Source organism: Genypterus blacodes, unplaced genomic scaffold, assembly GCF_046128005.1.
Source record: "Genypterus blacodes isolate CSIRO-AG114 ecotype Tasmania unplaced genomic scaffold, CSIRO-AGI_Gbla_v1 ptg000120l_1, whole genome shotgun sequence".
In the NCBI taxonomy this organism is placed as follows: Eukaryota; Metazoa; Chordata; class Actinopteri; order Ophidiiformes; family Ophidiidae; genus Genypterus; species Genypterus blacodes.
Window position 1 is genome coordinate 649,175 of NW_027466923.1, and position 17,068 is coordinate 666,242.

At 42.2% G+C, this 17,068-nt stretch overlaps 2 protein-coding genes across 3 annotated transcripts; both read right to left on the reverse strand.

Annotated features, from left to right (window-relative positions):
* Positions 1-1,679: 1,679 nt before the first annotated feature.
* Positions 1,680-8,046, reverse strand: LOC143010164 (potassium voltage-gated channel subfamily B member 2-like). Its single transcript, XM_076162370.1, has 2 exons — positions 7,462-8,046; positions 1,680-3,476 (listed from the first exon to the last, which is right to left on the reverse strand). Exons 1-2 carry the CDS (start codon positions 8,044-8,046, stop codon positions 1,680-1,682), a joined length of 2,382 nt encoding a protein of 793 aa, XP_076018485.1.
* A 3,134-nt stretch (positions 8,047-11,180) lies between these two features.
* Positions 11,181-15,418, reverse strand: LOC143010187 (dnaJ homolog subfamily B member 6-like). 2 transcript variants are annotated; one of them, XM_076162395.1, is made up of 9 exons: positions 15,242-15,418; positions 14,451-14,531; positions 14,236-14,343; positions 13,945-14,054; positions 13,394-13,459; positions 12,950-13,060; positions 12,593-12,739; positions 12,269-12,470; positions 11,181-12,023 (listed from the first exon to the last, which is right to left on the reverse strand). In XM_076162395.1, exons 3-9 carry the CDS (start codon positions 14,298-14,300, stop codon positions 11,918-11,920), a joined length of 807 nt encoding a protein of 268 aa, XP_076018510.1. In that variant the 5' UTR covers positions 14,301-14,343; positions 14,451-14,531; positions 15,242-15,418; the 3' UTR covers positions 11,181-11,917. The 2 variants fall into 2 exon arrangements, with proteins under 2 accessions (XP_076018510.1, XP_076018511.1); XM_076162396.1 differs by lacking the exon at positions 14,451-14,531.
* Positions 15,419-17,068: the final 1,650 nt, after the last annotated feature.

A 17,068-nucleotide genomic window follows, 5' to 3' on the forward strand; every position in this document is an offset into this window, starting at 1 on the left:
TACACCACATTATCAAATTCCACATTATACATTTTTGAATAAACTTGTGTACTCATTTAATGGTCATATTACTTAGGCTCCAGTCCCACGTGACCTTGCTCAGGCTAAATTGTTATAGAAAATGGATGGCTGGAGTCTGGGTATATTTTGTTTGATTTATTGAGAATATTTACATACATGTATCAAGAAACAAACATATCTGACTCTGTAAGGGGTGAAACAATAAAGGAGCCCAGGACTTATTTTTGTCATAGTCCCATCGTTTCCACAGCTCCCACTGTACCAAAATGAAAAGAGATGTTCTATAGTTGAACAAAAATATGATCATATCCTAAAAGACTAACCATAACTTAAACAGAGCAAACAAGACAAAAGTTAAAGGATGGATGGATGATTTAATAGCCTCAATGGTAATAACTAATACAGTATTTGCAGGCTCCTAAGGAGAACAAACAGCGGTCTGGCTTAAACTATACATCCTGCGGTGACATTTTCAGTGCTACACTTAATGTAATTGATTTTTGTTGTGACTGTTAACAACTTGACAACAAACACAATGATATTTTCTGACTTTACAAGTTCACAATCACCTGCAAAGGCACAATTAAACCAATGGCCAGTGAGCAATGGAATTTACACAGGATGCAACAGATGATTATTCAGAATTTGGGTGAAGTAGGCTGCATTTCTCCACTGAGAGGAGACCGTCTTTATTACATGTTGTGTCATATGCAGCCTTAAAATGCGAGACCTCAGAACCGGGAACAGGTAACAGGTGATAATTGATCACTGAATCTGTCTATTCTCTTCTCCAACTGTCTAATCTTTCCCCGCTACCTACTCATCTATATTGCCTCTCAATGTACATGATATGTGCAGAACATAACTGAAGCCCTAACAAGAAAATGTATGAATCAGACACAGACAATAAATACGTTCTTTAGAATACACAGGATGCTTCTTTGTGTGCGGAACTTTCTTTCCTTTAATATGTCCTCTTATCTGGGATGCATTACAAGCAAAAGTAAAGCAAGAGACATAATACTGAATTATATATAACTAATGATTGTTTTCAAGTCTCATTAAAAGTTTAAAAGGTATAAAAAAATAATGTATGATGAATAGTATTCCACTGTTTTTGTTTCTTGGTTTACTTTGTTGATCATAAAAGGAAACAGGCCGAATTAGTAAGCAATAAGAAACTGAGCCTTATCCCTATGAGGTGAACACAAACTCTTGGGTATTGTCTCACATATCCCCACTCACACAAGGCTTTATTTATGCTCACACCTGAGCCAGAAAATGAGACAAAAATATGTATAAATGAATAAATCCACCCTCACTGATCTCCTCAGCAGCAACAACGACATCAGGTCAAACAGTGACACACACACACACACTGACACGCTGCATCTCTTCCCCTCATACACAGGAGCTACTAGTCAGCATGTGCTTCAGATTTCTTTTCCATGTCACTCCTGTAGTGGCAGCACTACAAAATATTTTTTTATTTACTGGTGTCTGTCCACAAGATACGGGAGTTTGAAAGTCTCGTACAGCCAGAATGTTACAGCTTCCGTTAGCACACATTCTGTACGTGTGTCCTTGTGTTTTTTAGCTTGTAATTAGCTCTTGGACTGACGGGCACACAACCTGTAATGGCTGTTTGGTTGCTCAGCTCACATGCTTGTTTCGCAGGGTGGTGTGAGGCCTCCATCCAGAGCACTGTGGTTCTCCATTTTATCACCACTCTGCACTGCTTCCTCCCATCCTCCTCCCTCTTGGGTGCAGATGACCGGGCTGGTTTTAGACGACAGCGGGCTTCCACTGCTGCCTTGGCTGACGGCAGACCTCTCTGTGTGATTCCTCCCCCGGTGTCCTAAGCCTGTGAGGTGCCCTTCATCATCTAAGCTTGTGGCCACTGAGCCCACCCCTCCCCCCTTTGCAGAGCTGGGGACTGAGGAAAACCTGTAAACAGTATCTTCAGATGTTGCCACAGGCGTCATCACTGCCACAAGCATATCATCCTGGGTTTCAATGAAATTAACTTTGAGAGCTCTTGTCTTCTGAGGGCTATAATCTCGCAAGGAACCGCTCAAGCCCTCATGGGTCTTCCCAAGGTTTTCAACACTGTACTGCGCTAAATCCACATTTACTCCAGTCCCACTACTCTCCTTGCTGCGGACAAACTCGTACACACCCTCCTTGATGATGGTCTGTGGCTGGATGTTGTCAGGGCCCCTGTTCACCCCCATGGAGCTGATCTGACTCAGATCCAGGGGAGGGGGTATATACTGGTTTCTAGCACCAGCTTGACTCAGTCCACCAGTAGGGAGCAGAGAGCTTCTCTGTGTGGGGGCCACCACCTTCATCTCCATGTCCGTTTCCTTAATTTTGCCCTGCTGCTGTTTGTCAGGTCTTGTCTTATTGCATGTGTCTTCCGGTCGCAGCACGTTAAGGTGTTGTGGGGTGGTTTTGGTAGATGAGGGCCTCCCTTTCTCAGGTGTGCCCAGCTGAGTCACTTCCTGGTACAGAGACTGTTGGGATCGCGCTGGACTGCTCATCTCTTCTTGGGAGTGTTTATGATAGCTCCAACGACTAGGTGACAAGTGGTTATCTATAGGACACTTGCTTTCCTCTCTCTTTTCAACTAACACATCATTGAGTTCCATACTACGTGCAAATGCATCTTTCATATTCATTGAGACAATACTTCCACTCCTCTTGGCTCTTTCAAGAGCTTCTCTCCTCTTGATTGCTTTCTCCTGCCTTTTCTGCTCACGGTAGAATTCAGAGAAATTGTTCACAATGATGGGGATGGGCAAAGCAATGACCAGCACACCTGCTATGCAACAGAGTCCTCCCACTATTTTTCCAAGCAGGGTCTGTGGGTAGATGTCTCCATAACCAACTGTCGTCATAGTGATAGTGGCCCACCAAAAGGAAGCAGGAATGCTGGTGAATTTGGTGGAATCCTCGTCCTTCTCTGCAAAGAAGACCAAGCTAGAGAAGATCATAATACCCATGGCCAAGAACAAGATCAGCAGTCCCAGCTCATTATAGCTCCTTCGCAAAGTGAAACCCAGAGACTGAAGTCCTGTTGAATGTCTGGCCAGCTTCAGAATTCTCAGGATTCTCATGATGCGGAAAATCTGCACCACACGACGCACATTCTGGAACTGCATGACATTCTTGTTGGACTCTGTTAGACAGAGAGTCACATAGTAAGGCAGAATAGCCATCAAATCAATGATGTTCAGTGGGGCTTTAACAAAGTTCCACTTGTTGGGTGCTGAGAGCAAACGCAGAACGTACTCCATGGTAAACCAGGCAATGCAGATAGCTTCAACATTGGCGAGGGTGGGATTGTCATTGTATTGACCAAATTCATCCACCACCTGAAGCTCTGGGAGGGTGTTGAGTGACAATGAGATGGTGGACATAATGATGAAAAGGATGGAGATCATGGCCAGTACCTGCAAGACAAAGACAAGATTATTATCTATTTGCATTCAAAATATTTTGAACATACCCACTTACATACAGAGCATTTAAAGAAGCCCAACATTCCCCCATGAGCAGCACGTGGCAACAGTGGCATTGAGCATACAGTACATGAATGAGTGACTGGATGAACCAACATATGAAGTCTATCTTTACACTACTACACTACCAACCAGTGCTGTTAGCCGGTATCTACTGCAGGCTAAGGAAGTTGAAATATCTTACCAATAACAATATATTGTAAAGATGCAATGAGTTTGAAACAATTTGTGCCGATATTATGTAAATCAATTTACTGATAACTGAGCTGATAACTCTATATTTTCAGCAAATTGTTTGTGCTGTTTGTGGAGAGACGTCACCAATTCACATTTGAACTTTGTGGACTTCACAAAAAATGCACCTATGTGTTGCACAACAGTGGAAAGGAAACACGGCTACAGAGAGACACATAGATGGGGCGGAGCTGTTGGTGTTTATTGAGCAAGTATGGAAGTTCAATTTAATTTCAAAGAATCTTACTGAAACCCATTACTTGTAAATAATTTGCAACAATAACTGAATTTCCATTTAATTGAAACAGCTTGGATGTGCTGCAGAGGGACCAGCAGTCTTACTCTGGCCAGAGTTTGAGATTGACTGATTAAGAAAACAGAATGCGGCGAATTCCACATCTCTTCCTACACCTGCTACTTTATTTACAGTCAAGGAACCCTAACCCTAACCCTTGTTGCAGGTGTCTTGTGTAGGAGTTAAAGTGTGTGCACTTCTCACATGAGCCCTTGCAAGGACATTTCGGGATAATTGTAATAGGATTGTGTAGCTATCTATAGAAAGGATAGAGAGTTGTTAGGAGATGTTACTCATTCTTTCCACTACAACAAGAAGAATCAAGGAATATATGTATCTATAGAAATGTAATCAATTACACATTTACTGGGAAAACATTCACCACCAAAAGATGAAAAAGAGAATAGATGGTCTCAGCAGAGGAATTCAAGCCATGATCAATATGTGGAGATATTTCTGGAACAACAGTCACATGATCTGTCTGAACTTTTTGCAGAGGTCAGCACAACATTTTTATAAAACTGACTTTCCTGTACTCCTAAAAATTATGCTGTTTTTACCAGCACCCTAAAATTACCAATCATGACAGGCTAAGGGGTTGGAGAGGCCAGTTGTTTAGCCAAATTGCCAGTTTAGCTGAATTGCCTGTTAGAGTTAAAGAAGAAGTACAGAGAGTCAGGGAGAGGCCTCTAGAGAAGCAGAACAACATATATGTGGACTGAATTATGACATTGTTTTTAATGCAGCCAAGCTGAGCACTGAGAGCCTAGAGCTCTGACCTGCACCATCATTGAAACCATGAAACATATGAAATACACTCTCAAATATACTCTTAGGAGGATGAATGTGTACATTTTTGCTTGAACTATTTCAGCAGAGATAGAGATGACACTACAACAATTATTACTGTGTGCAAGTTGTAAAGTACCAAGGGTTTTAAGTAGCAAATATCTCGATCTAAATCAATACGTTTTTCTCTTATGTCATCCCACAACAACACAACTCATCAGGCATTTAGCCTTCCTGTCAAAATACAGCTATGGCCCACCAATACACACAGAGAGGGACCTCCATTGGTCAGGTGTAGGTGGGAAAAGAAACAACATCAATAAGAACACTGACACTTAAGTCAGGGTGGATTTTGTAAATATTTTTAAATGCTGTTGTTAAATCCTTCATTTATTTCCTGAATCTTTTATTTTACTGCTTTTGGTGCCTTAAGGGTCAGGACCAAACACACACTCCTGTCACATGTCTTTGTCTTCCAGTCAGTTGTCCCCTCTCCCCAGCCTGATCTGCATTCCCTGTTTTACTTTATACTACATTGTATGGAGTTCTTTTGAAGGAAGGGTTGTTATTCTATAGGAGTTTAAAGACTTCCTCCTAATCCTCTGAGGGCTTATTTATTAGGAACAGCATCGAGCCACTGACCTATATTAATGATTATCAAATGCGTCATTTAAAACAGTGGACCTGGCTGTCAAATCCCGCTTTGAAACAGGACCAAAATACAACTGGCACCTGCAGCCACAACTGGGTTTGTAATAGGAACTTCCAGTGGGAATCAAACTTCAAGACTTAGTAACTTGAGGTTCCTTACACCAGGTAATGCATGTACAGTCAGTGGATGCCATGGCACAAGCTTGAGCCCCTACAGTAGAGACCTGGATGTACTTACTATCTTTCCCTGTCTTCCTACATTAAGCTCCCCTAGCATTGCAAACAGCAAACCTAAACCGCAACTGTTCCTGTGTTGACAAAATCTCAGGCATGGGCAGCCACAAAGAGCGCTTAAGTGCTTACAACCTGATACTTCCTATGGTTGTGATACCAGCTGTCACTAGGCCACTCTCTCTCTCTCTCTCGCCCCCACCCCCTCTCTGTTCATACCTCCTTAACTAAATGTTAACTCAAGTTGTTCACTATTCACATCTGTCCCAAGTCACTTCTTGTCCAAAAATGCACAAGAATCTAATAAATTACCACTAAGAGGAAGCACATAAACAAACAATCATGGAGCTCTACCACGTGTTGCAACTATTGCTGCAGTAGAATGGTATTACAAACAAAAAGTGAAAGGTATATAGTATATAGTATATACTGTATGTAGCATGTCAGTGGTTCCTAAATAATGTGTGTTTAGCCAACAAGACCAGGATGGTATCAACAAGCACTGACTGTGTCAAAAAAGAGAACGAGGAACCTCTTCCATGCAAGTGGCTAGGCTTGCATTCTTTCCCAAAAAGTGTTTTAATCATCCAGCTATATCTTCAGATAGCTGAAGAAATACACTTGGCTTGGATCAGGAAAGTAAGTAGAGGGGTTGTCTTAGTATAGGAAGAGTTAGTATGGCTTCTGTTAGGGAGCCTGTTAAAGTGTTGTTGAGCAACACACTCAACCCCTAACTGCTCCTCATGTGCAGGTTGGTGCCTTGCATGATATGAACCTGCCATCAATGTGTGAGTGTGTGTGAATATGTATAGTGGTACGTAACGTAAAGTGCTTTGGATACAAGTACAAGTACATACAATATACTTTAGTAACATTGGCCTATTGGTACAAAACATAGATACTTGTAACTTCTCAGTAGTAGTTCTGTACTCCTCTACCAGTGTAATACTGGAACTTGAATACTCAAAAAGCAGAGGCCAACTCAGGATGTGGTTCTTTTTATAGCTCTGGTTATTTCATTGGCAAGTGAGTTTTAAATATCACAAGGACAAATGCTAACAGAGGCAGCAGCCATAGTGAGCTGCTTAGCTGCAGGTGACAGAGGCTTATTGCAGTTCAGATCAACCTCCAGTCTGTCATCAAGGGCAGCAGGGCCTTCTACTATGCCCTTACATTTTACCTGATTTCCATGCCTAGTGCACTGGATCATGCATTAAAATACTTTGCACAGTATCAAACATTTTGCTGAAAGGGTGGGGTGGGGTGGGGGGGAGAAACAGAGAGAGAGAGAGAGAGAGAGAGAGAGAGAGAGAGAGAGAGAGAGAGAGAGAGAGAGAGAGAGAGAGAGAGAGAGAGAGAGAGAGAGAGTAATTGGATTGAGGAGTTCAGCACCAAGGACAGCTCCTCTGTTTCAGCGCTGGCGTCTTTTTTCACTTCTGTTCTAATCAACTTAACTGCACTTGTGAGGTTTATTTCTATATTTATTTCTATCTATTTATTCCATTCTCTCATTTCCTCCCCGGCTCAACTGGGCCTTTTCTTTGTTTGGTCTTTGGCCATTTTTACTCATGGAGAAAAGAGCAAGGTCAAAGGCCAAACTTGTGCTTTACCTAGTGAAGACATTTGGATTGATGTACAAACGGATCCTACAGTGGAGATGTGATTTGATGTCCCCTGTATCAAGTGTGTTTAAGGAATGCAATTATAATTTTTTACCTTTGCAGCCACTGATGAGCTTGGTTTCTCCAACAGATCCCAGAGCTTCTGCCTCTTGTCTGGACAGCAGCCGCGTTCCTCCTCTTCTCCTTCATTATCCCTCAGTGTCTCTGCTTCCCTCCTCAGTTCCTCGTTCATCTGTTCCTTCTTCTGGTGATACCGAGCCTGACAGCAAGACTCCAGGTAGATCTCATCAATGCCCCAGTAGTCCAGCTCCTGGCCAAAGGACAGGGCACACATCTCCTCCATCATGTGCAACTTGCCTGTCCGGTAGAAGTTCAGGATGGAAGAGAAGGCCACCGGGTGTCGGTCAAAGAAGTACTCACTGTCGCTGAGGCTGTAATCATCACAGATCTCAAGCAGTGATTCATGGGTGTTGCAGTCTCTTAGCCTTCCCAAACGGGTTCTTGGTAGCCGGTCCAATGTCCTCCAAAGGACTTCATGAATGAGACCTCCGACATTGAGTCGCACCCGGCGGGATCGGGCCTTGTTGCGGATGATATCAATAGGCTCAGGTGGAAGCACAGGAGCCACTGTGGGTTTAGAGTTGGCTTTGGGAGTACTGAAGGGCACTCTGTCTGCCATGCTGGCCGGATGGGATGATGGGTGGGGGTTGCCTTGTCCTTCTGAAGTTGACCTACTGTTTGTTCAAGACTCTGGAAGTCCGGGTGTTCAATGAGATGGTGATGGTGGTGCAGGGAGAGGTTGCATTGGGCCGCCAAGCTCACCTGGTTCTGTTCAAGCCACCATCTGCTTGGTTAGCTCCATGGCTGGAGATACAAGGCCAGAAAGGATAGTGTTAATGCAGGATATCGTTCTCAAATGTGTATTTTCAAATATACAGCACACGCAACAAAATCTTTAATTTAATCACGGAATCCACCTGCTCCTATAGAATACATATCCATGGAGAGAAAGTCACTACTACTAATAATAATAACAATAATTATAATACGCTGTAAAGAAAAAATGTGGCAACTGTGGTTACTATGATGACAAGTCTTAAAACTATGACCTAAAGCTATAACATAGAACATGATACGTGCATAAACATTACAACTGCCGTAATATTAAGTGTGTTGCTGCAAAGCCTGCTGGGAGATTTCTCTCACTACCTCCGTACCTACTTAGAATACAGTTTCCTTCCTGTAGTGTAAACAGAACTGTAATACATTGTGTTATGTTTTATTGTGTTTAACTGTGAAAACTAGTGTTACTGATACATTCATCTATTTGACTTTAATTTTAAATGCTTTAGTTTAGTTTGGTAATTTAAATAGTTCTATTGGTAAATAAGCATTTTTTCCATTTTGTAGTTTTTAAGTATAGTATTTTTACATAATTTAACCAATACTTTCATTGAGGGTGAGGGAGGAGGCCTTTCATCCAGTTGCACTGTAGGAAAACATGACAATATACTGTTTAGATGAGAGACAGTGGTGTAAGTTACTACAGTGGACAACATTATAAGATACTGTATGTTAAGGTGCGATGTTAACACTGAGTGAAACGTATGTGACATCCCTCCCCAGCCTGGAAAACAAAACTTTCAAAATCCATGGACTTCTCCAGGATTTTCAAGAGCGTAGAAACCCTGCATTGTGTACAAATGGGAGAAACTCTTATCACAACCTGGACCAGACTCAGAATATGGATCAAAAGTGAATCTTACATATTTTAATCATTATCATCATATTAATATTTCTCTGATCATGAAACTGGCAGTCTCAGCCTGCGGGGGTTTGTAATGTCACTGACATGCCAATGATGCGCTTTTCTCCTATGGGCTTATGTTGTCATTAGATGTCCTCTGACTGTACTGTACTGTGGAGTTCAACAAATCCAGTAGAGGTAGGCCTATTAGACTTTGTCTCCCCTGGCTCAGGTTTGCCTTAGTTAATTATAGACTGTCTATCTTTTCCCGGGACACTCATAGGTCAACTACATCAGGGAAACTGTTACGTCACTAACCAAGACGACATTAGTCCATCTGTCTGTATCAACTATATAAAGTACATTTATGTTACCAACACAATCAGTTTAAACTGTTTTGCATATATTTATATATCAATCATTGGTCTATTTTATTGTAACCATAATATAACATTTATTTTAGAATGTCAAATCAAACAAAAGAGAAAGAAGTCTCCATATCTTACTATTATATCCTCAGTAGAGGGCTGATTTGATTTTGATTTCCACCAGAATTAGCTCAAGAATGTGCACCTATACAGAAAGTTCACCGCAGATTAATAATGTTGATAGCTTGATAGGCAAAGTAGATAGTTGGTTTTTATAAATATGCAATCAGATTTGAAAAGTTCACTCCTCCTACCGCTTTAGAATCGTTGATGTTTCGGAAAAGCCAAACGCTTGCCTTTCCAGAAGGTGCCACCATAGCATCCACTTACTCCAGTTCACTAGGCTTCGATGTGGCATGAAGTCTGCCAAGAGCAGAAAGATTAGCGGTGGATCTCCATATTTTGGCCAAAAATCCTCAGCGGACAGATCTTAGCTGGCGTGGAGACACCCCAACAACTTTGACCTCAGCACTGAGCGCCATGAGGAAACAACGATATCCCTACAAAGGGAACCGGAGAGAGAAAGAGAGGGAGAGCAGGAAAGAGAAAGAGAGAGAGAGAGAGGGAGGGGGCGGGGGGAGATAATAGAGAGATAATAGGATTTGGATGGAGGAGTTCAGCACCGTGGACAGCTCTTCTTGTACTTCTCTGTACTGTAGTCTGCGGTTTGTCTGGTCCTGCTTCCTCTTTCAATTACAAGAGACTTTTAACTTTCTCTATTTGAGTCTTATGAACAACATTCTCAAAATAAACAAACATAAAATTAATCAATAACCAACAAAAACGATGATAATCTAAAAACAATGTATTTAGATTTTTTGCCATAGAAGAAAACATAATACAGATTCCTCACAGATTGAAAAGGAAAATAACTAACTCCAGTAAATGTCCATTGGATTGACAAGTCGCAGTAAATCACGTGTGTTTTTCTTGTCCTCAGCTGCTTCAGCAAACTTGCCCATGGCTCTAGCCACTTAAAACCTGTGGCATAATCCTGGCTCAAAGCCATGTTGAGTAGTTACTTCTACTGTCCACAAGATGGCGAACTTTCACAAATTACAGACAGGCTTGACCCCAGTTTGTCTGTAGCGTAGCAGTGTGGATTTTTGGCTGATTTCGTACATTTTTAATTGATTGTTGTGTATCTGCACGTGAGCATGAATCATTCCTATAGGCTCATGTTTACAGACACGCCCCCTTTTATGGGCCCGTGCATGTCTCCATATTGACGGATTGTGCTGATTTAGCAGCTTTGGGATACAGATTATCCTTTATTGCGGGTTTCGATTTCGTCAGCCAGGTTACACAACAAGGCCGAGATCAGCTGAGGTCCCTTCAGTCCAGGGTCCAGGGTCTCTACACTTCTATCCATCTGGTAAGAACTCAAGCAAAGAGAGCCGTTACGTTCGTGAGGCATCAAAATACAACTTCAGTGATCACTCATGATAAAAGAATCACAGGACATTTAGCAACAATAATAGTCTGGTTTCCTAAAATAATGGTTGTTGCATATTGCAGCTCTTGGTCAGGGAGGTTCTGAGGAGGCGTCTGAACATGAGCGGCCCCATGAAGGAGATTCAGTATGGCCATGGTTACACACAGCTATCCTTCTGCAAACAAACACAGCAGGAGCCATCAAAGACTTCAACATCCTGAAAACAGGATGAAACTCAGATTTATTGGTTTGCAAAGTACACAAATTTCCTTCTATATGTAGATATTTACAGAATGACTTCCATAACTTGTGCATCAGAATGCAACTTCAACATTAAGACTATTAACAGGTGTACATGCATAAATAAATAAACAAAACACATCGGTATTAGAACATATAAAATTGCATAACACACCCTACCAGCACTGTATTTATATTATGAAAGAATAATGACTACGAGACAGACGAGTCCTTAAGAGAGAGAGAGGAAAGAGGCTTTAGTTACTCCTGCCTTTTCAAAAAGCCAGTTCAACATTTATTTTACTATTCTGATGAGAAAGCAAAGTCATGCTGAACGCAGTTGGTCTGCCGTCTGTGCACGATGTGAAGACAATCAGCCTATTTGGGCCGGAAGGAGCAAAAGGACAAAACAGACATATAGCAAGAGGACGACACATCCTGGAACAGAACCAGACTGCAGTCCCAAACAATACAGCCAAAACTAAACCAAACAAACAGGAAATACATTAACAAAATGCAGATTTGCATCCAAATTTAAATAGGACTGGACCTCGTGGGAATGAAAAAAAGATAAGCTCAATATGTACATCCATACAATAGCACAGCACTTATTGTGTTGCTCTTTACATGTGGATCAAGCTCAGGTGTGTTGGTACGTTTGTGCTGAGGTAAAGCTTCTGCAGCAAACAAGGAAGAGTCTCTACTTGTTTTCTAGCCGCAGCAGCTGTTCTTTGCCGTTGATCAGTAATGACCGCAACTGTCCGTCTTCGTCCACCTCCACTCTCTCCTGCCCATTCTCCACAATTCTAAGAAAACAGAGTGAGAGTTAGGAAAACAAGGGAGCAAAAAGGGAAAACAGGCAAATGCTTTAAATGTCATCTGTGCAGGGGCCTGATTCATTCAAACGCTTCGTTCGCTTGAGCTGTGGACAGTTTCTGCGGTTGGTTTGGAACTGAACCAAGATCACCTCCTTAAACCTCTAACCCTTACTGAGGGAGAAGATGAACCTTGATCCAAACCACATCGCTGTGGAAACACCCACATGAATTACCTTTTAGTGGTGATCTTCCTGCCGTTGATGATCTTGGTGGATGTGGACACGGAGCGAAAGTTGCCCATATCTCCTCCACCACCTCCAAACGAGGTGGAAGAGAAGGAGGTGAAACCCCCTCCTCCCAGGCTCCCCATGGTGGTCATATGGCCCATAGGCCCCATAGACCCCATAGTACTCATGGCTCCAAATGTGCCGAACCCTGAGTGACAGAGAAAGAGCCATGAAAACAAGCAGATGTTTAAAAAGCTGCAATAGTTCAATGTAAGGTTTTGAAGTTAATTTCTGTGTTTTCATGATGTTTTTCATGATTGTCTTTCTTACCTGGGTCGAAGGGAGGGAAGCCTGCACCAAATGGAGGAAACCCACCGAAGCCGCCAAAGAATGAGCCAGCTGTCCGATTACGACTTAATCGATTGGGGTGCCGCCGGCCACCAAATTGTCCAAATGGATCATCACCAAATGGATCTCCTAGGAAAAAAAAGAAGAGGAAAAAGACAAGGGGGGGTGAGAGCGGCAAACAGGAAAAAAGGGAATCACACAGGGAAAAACAGGGAATTACAAACGTAGGACTGTGTATAAAACACAAACTCTGCATGTCCACTTCATGATTGCGTCCCAATGCCTTAACAGGGAGGTCATTTGTTTATACAAACCGCATATTTACATAAGCAGACTTACCAAAGAAATCCGCAAAAGGGTCCCTGCCACCAAAGAATTCCCTGAATACGTCCTCTGGGTTGCGGAATGTGAAGGGTTCATTGAAATGGTTTCCATTGTGGTAATGATTACCTGAAACACGGTGTCAATGAAAAGGAATGTCAAAAAGAGGCAAACAGTCCCAACCATGTGACACAGTATGGTGCTTCTGCCATTGTGTGCCTTCGTGCTCAACCTGCATAAACCTGTCCACTCAGCATTAAACACTCAATATCATTGTTTCAGGAGAACCCAACGCTTTCATTCTAAGGCATTTTTAGTCATAACATTTTAACATATAGTAGGAATTTGTCCTGCTATAAGTATTAATATTACTAGTCATATTTACACTTGTACTATTGTTACTCTTGCTATTCTCTCTCCCTCTCTCTTAATTGAATTGAACTATAGAGAGCAGAGTCTTACTTCTTCCTCCATTGGCTGCTGTCAGCCCCTCTTTGCCATAGCGATCATATAGACTCCTTTTGTTAACTGAAAGAGAAAAATGAAAATGAACACAGAACAACAATCGACAAGACACAGCTTTTGAGTGAATCTCTCTTCATGAATGAATGAATCTGTCCAACATGGAGCTTCAACAAGCTCGGAAAATGAAGGAAAGTCTCAATTCAGTGATATTGAAGTCAAAATACTAATCAATGAACAAACCTGATAAAAATGACAGAATCAACTGGCACACAAAGACAAATTAAGTCATCAAACAAACTAAATTCAGTGGTTTGACTGCCCGAGGGCCTGAAACATGAGCAAACACTGTTGTGTGCGTTGGCTTTGACTAATTGAGGCTAGATGTGAACCGTGCGTGAATGTTGATAACATGGGAACTGCCTGTGCTATAAAGTCTGATGAACTCAGCAGTATTCGGATGAAACTCAGCATTTAGGAAGGACACGGACACACTGTTTTTGCTGGTGTGTGTTGGTAATTTGTTGTATATTGAAGACGGTAATACAAACCATCTGACAGGACTTCGTAAGCTTCCGACAGCTCTTTGAACTTCCCCTCTGCCTCGTCCTTGTTCTCTGGGTTTTTGTCAGGGTGCCACCTCAGTGCCAGTTTTCTGTACCTGAACCACAAACGACAGGAGGCCATTAAATAAAGCAGAACATTTCTACGCTTAAACCCGCAATAGCCAACACTTTCTTTTTATGAACACTGAAACAAAATGGCATTGATGTGAAAGGGAGCTCATTGAGGATCAGGGGGAGAGACCTCTGGTGAACTGAAAGTAATCATTTCCTACTTACGCTTTCTTTATATCTTCAGCGGGCACGTCTCGCCGTACGCCCAACACCTGGTAGTAGTCCACCATGATGAGTGGGATGATTGAGAGATGTTATTTAGCTGGGATAAACCTGGGAGAGAACACAGATCACTGCTGATGAGCCAAGAAACACACTCCAGTACAACAACCGGTACATGAATGCATCACCTCTACCATCCATCCATCCATTCTCTATACCTGCTTATCCTATTCAGGGTGAGGGGGGCTGGAAGCTATCCAAGCCGTCATTGGTCAAGAGGTTGCCAGTCTATGGGAGGACTAACACACAAAGACAATGCTGTCATACTCCCATTCACACACACACACTAGAGTCTCCACACGCAGACACACACGGGGACAACACAACACAAAAAGGCCCACGTTGTCTTTGGTCCCGAGCTGAATTTGAAACCACAACTCCCCTCTACTGACTCATATGGAAAAACCCCAAACCTATCCATGATGTGATAATATTCTACCAAAGTTCGCTATTAATTGTATTAGTAGCAACACCTTCAGTTGTCTGTACAATAACATCAACCTGTGTATTTAAAAATTAATGTCAAATAAATAGTTAAAGAGCTCGAGAAAGAAATAAAAACCGGGAAAGACAACTGAACCCGTTCTTAAGTAGTAACGTGAGCTTTTGTTCAAATTAAAGTGTATTGCAGGAACAATAGCGTGAATATGTCGGGTTTACAGTTGGCGTAGACGCTGTTTGTAGCTAAATAGCTTGTTGACGCCAAAGGAGGGAAGACGGGAGTGCAAGTTGTTTATATGTGGGATTGGTCCGCGAGGTTTAGTTTCAACAGTCGTAGTAACAAGTAAGTCGGTAAGTAAAAAAAGAAGTAACACTCGTCATTGTTATGTCCAGATGCATCGTCTTGTCGTTTTAGCTACCGGGTTTGGAATCAGGCTAACAGAAGGCTAAGCTGGCTAGCTGTTTTGGCGCCATCTTCCCACAGACACAAACAGTTAAAGCCTCTCACCAAATGATCTCCAACTGTCCGTGAAGGTGGCGGCGGCTGCTTTACAGTACAAACACAGTTTATTCATCCGTCAGACGAACTAAACGCGCTTCTTCATCATCACCATCGGCAGGCTGCAGCTTAGCTTTGACGCAATGTCCTGTTATCGCCGTGTTCTTCTTCGTGTTGCATGCTTAGTGGCGGCCATTTCGGCTTATTGGTGCATTAGCGCCACCAATCGGCGGCAGGACAACGTTCTTCTTCTTCCTCTTGGTGCCTGTTCTTTCAAGCCAAAGGTGTTGATGAACAGGGCTAACTTAAAGCTGAAAGCTCATTTGTTTAGTACACAATACGGCTAATGACGCTTGCATAAATATCCATATTTGTTTAAATGTAGACACTGGTATTTTTTACGATTTGTCGTGTGACAGACTCCTACCTGCGTGGTATCGTGTTTACGACCTCAGATATATGTCTCTTGGTCCGGTTGAGGCCTGTGTAAGGAGGTTTTCAAAGTAATCTAATTGTCTGTCCGTCAAACGTACGTGTGAATGACCAATAAACAGCAAATAAAAACAAAATGGCATTGTGTTTCAAACTAGGGCCAGTGCAACAAAGCATGATTAAGGGGTTGGTCAGCTAAGTTGAAGCTCGACTGATTTTTCTCAATCACTCACAGGTGATATTCGATCAATGATGACACGGAAGATAACTTGTAATATGCTAGTGAAGTCAAATCAAATCCAACGCTCCTCTGGCGTGTCTGCTTGTGTTTGCAGACACGCCCTGTCCGCATTAGGAAATCCTTCTAATTAGTGTCTTTGTGATACCGATTGAGCCTAATTGTGGGCTTTCGATTTTGTCGAGCTGGCTTACGCAAAGAAGGCATAGGTCAGTGTTGAGCTTCCTCTGTAGTACAGCAACAAAACATCACAGGACACAAAGTATTTTATCAGTCGGAGTATTCAAAGAAAAGGATATTGTAAAAATGGCATTTGCAGATGGTGTGAGGCCTGTTAAACCCACATTGGTCAGAGTTTACTGTTAATAGTTTGGTCTTTGTTGCATGAGCCTACACGTTGAAAGGAACTGGGTGGAGACCACAAAGAAGGCCCAGAATTTGGGGAAAGAATATGATCTGCCAGGGAGATCTGTAGGATCTATAGGGAGAGGTTATCTGCACCTGGGCTTCTTTGCTTACCATGCTGCCAACATGAACCAGACCTTTATTAATGGTGGAAAATCAAATTAAGTTTATTGGTTAACTTAAATTCAGGTGCAGGGGCCACTCTTCAACCATGCCTAATACCCCATCCAGCCTATATAAACATGAACAACCTACATTTGTCTCAATGCCTGAGAGACAAAAACAAGGGAGCCTCCACCCTTCAGGGCCATCACTCACCTGGCAACCAGCCCTCTCAACAACCCCCGGCCTCCATGCATTCATTATCCATTCCAACCTTTGAATCATCACATTGGGAAGACTCCCTGAACTCACCATTAGTTTCATTCTTTGTGAGATGTTGCCTCATTTGGGTCAGTAGATCTGTGCTTGATTATCTAGACTTAATGGATCACTGAAAATTAGATTTCACTCATATTTTATGCTCTTTCCAAGAGAAAGCATCAAATACTACAAGGCAATGAAAAAAGCACAAAGAAAGATTAATCTGAAGCTAAAGAAAACAAGTGTTTGTACATAGAAGATAAAGTAAAACAATGAGATGCTACTGGCTTGTGAAACATAGATGCATGTCATTCAGTGTTAAGAGCATGCCATTACACTTTAAAAACACATGTCGATAAAAACCAATACAATCAGATGTCATCAAGATGTAAGCTGCA

Excerpts from the sequence above, each read along its gene's own strand:
- LOC143010164 (XM_076162370.1), bottom strand. The coding sequence starts at position 8,046 with ATGGCAGACAGAGTGCCCTTCAGTACTCCCAAAGCCAACTCTAAACCC. Across the intron at positions 3,477-7,461 it reads GCTCATCAGTGGCTGCAAAG|GTACTGGCCATGATCTCCAT; the intron begins GTAAAAAATTAT and ends TTTGTCTTGCAG.
- LOC143010187 (XM_076162396.1), bottom strand. The coding sequence starts at position 14,300 with ATGGTGGACTACTACCAGGTGTTGGGCGTACGGCGAGACGTGCCCGCT. Across the intron at positions 13,460-13,944 it reads TTACGAAGTCCTGTCAGATG|TTAACAAAAGGAGTCTATAT; the intron begins GTTTGTATTACC and ends TTTCTCTTTCAG. Across the intron at positions 12,024-12,268 it reads AGGAAGATCACCACTAAAAG|AATTGTGGAGAATGGGCAGG; the intron begins GTAATTCATGTG and ends CTGTTTTCTTAG.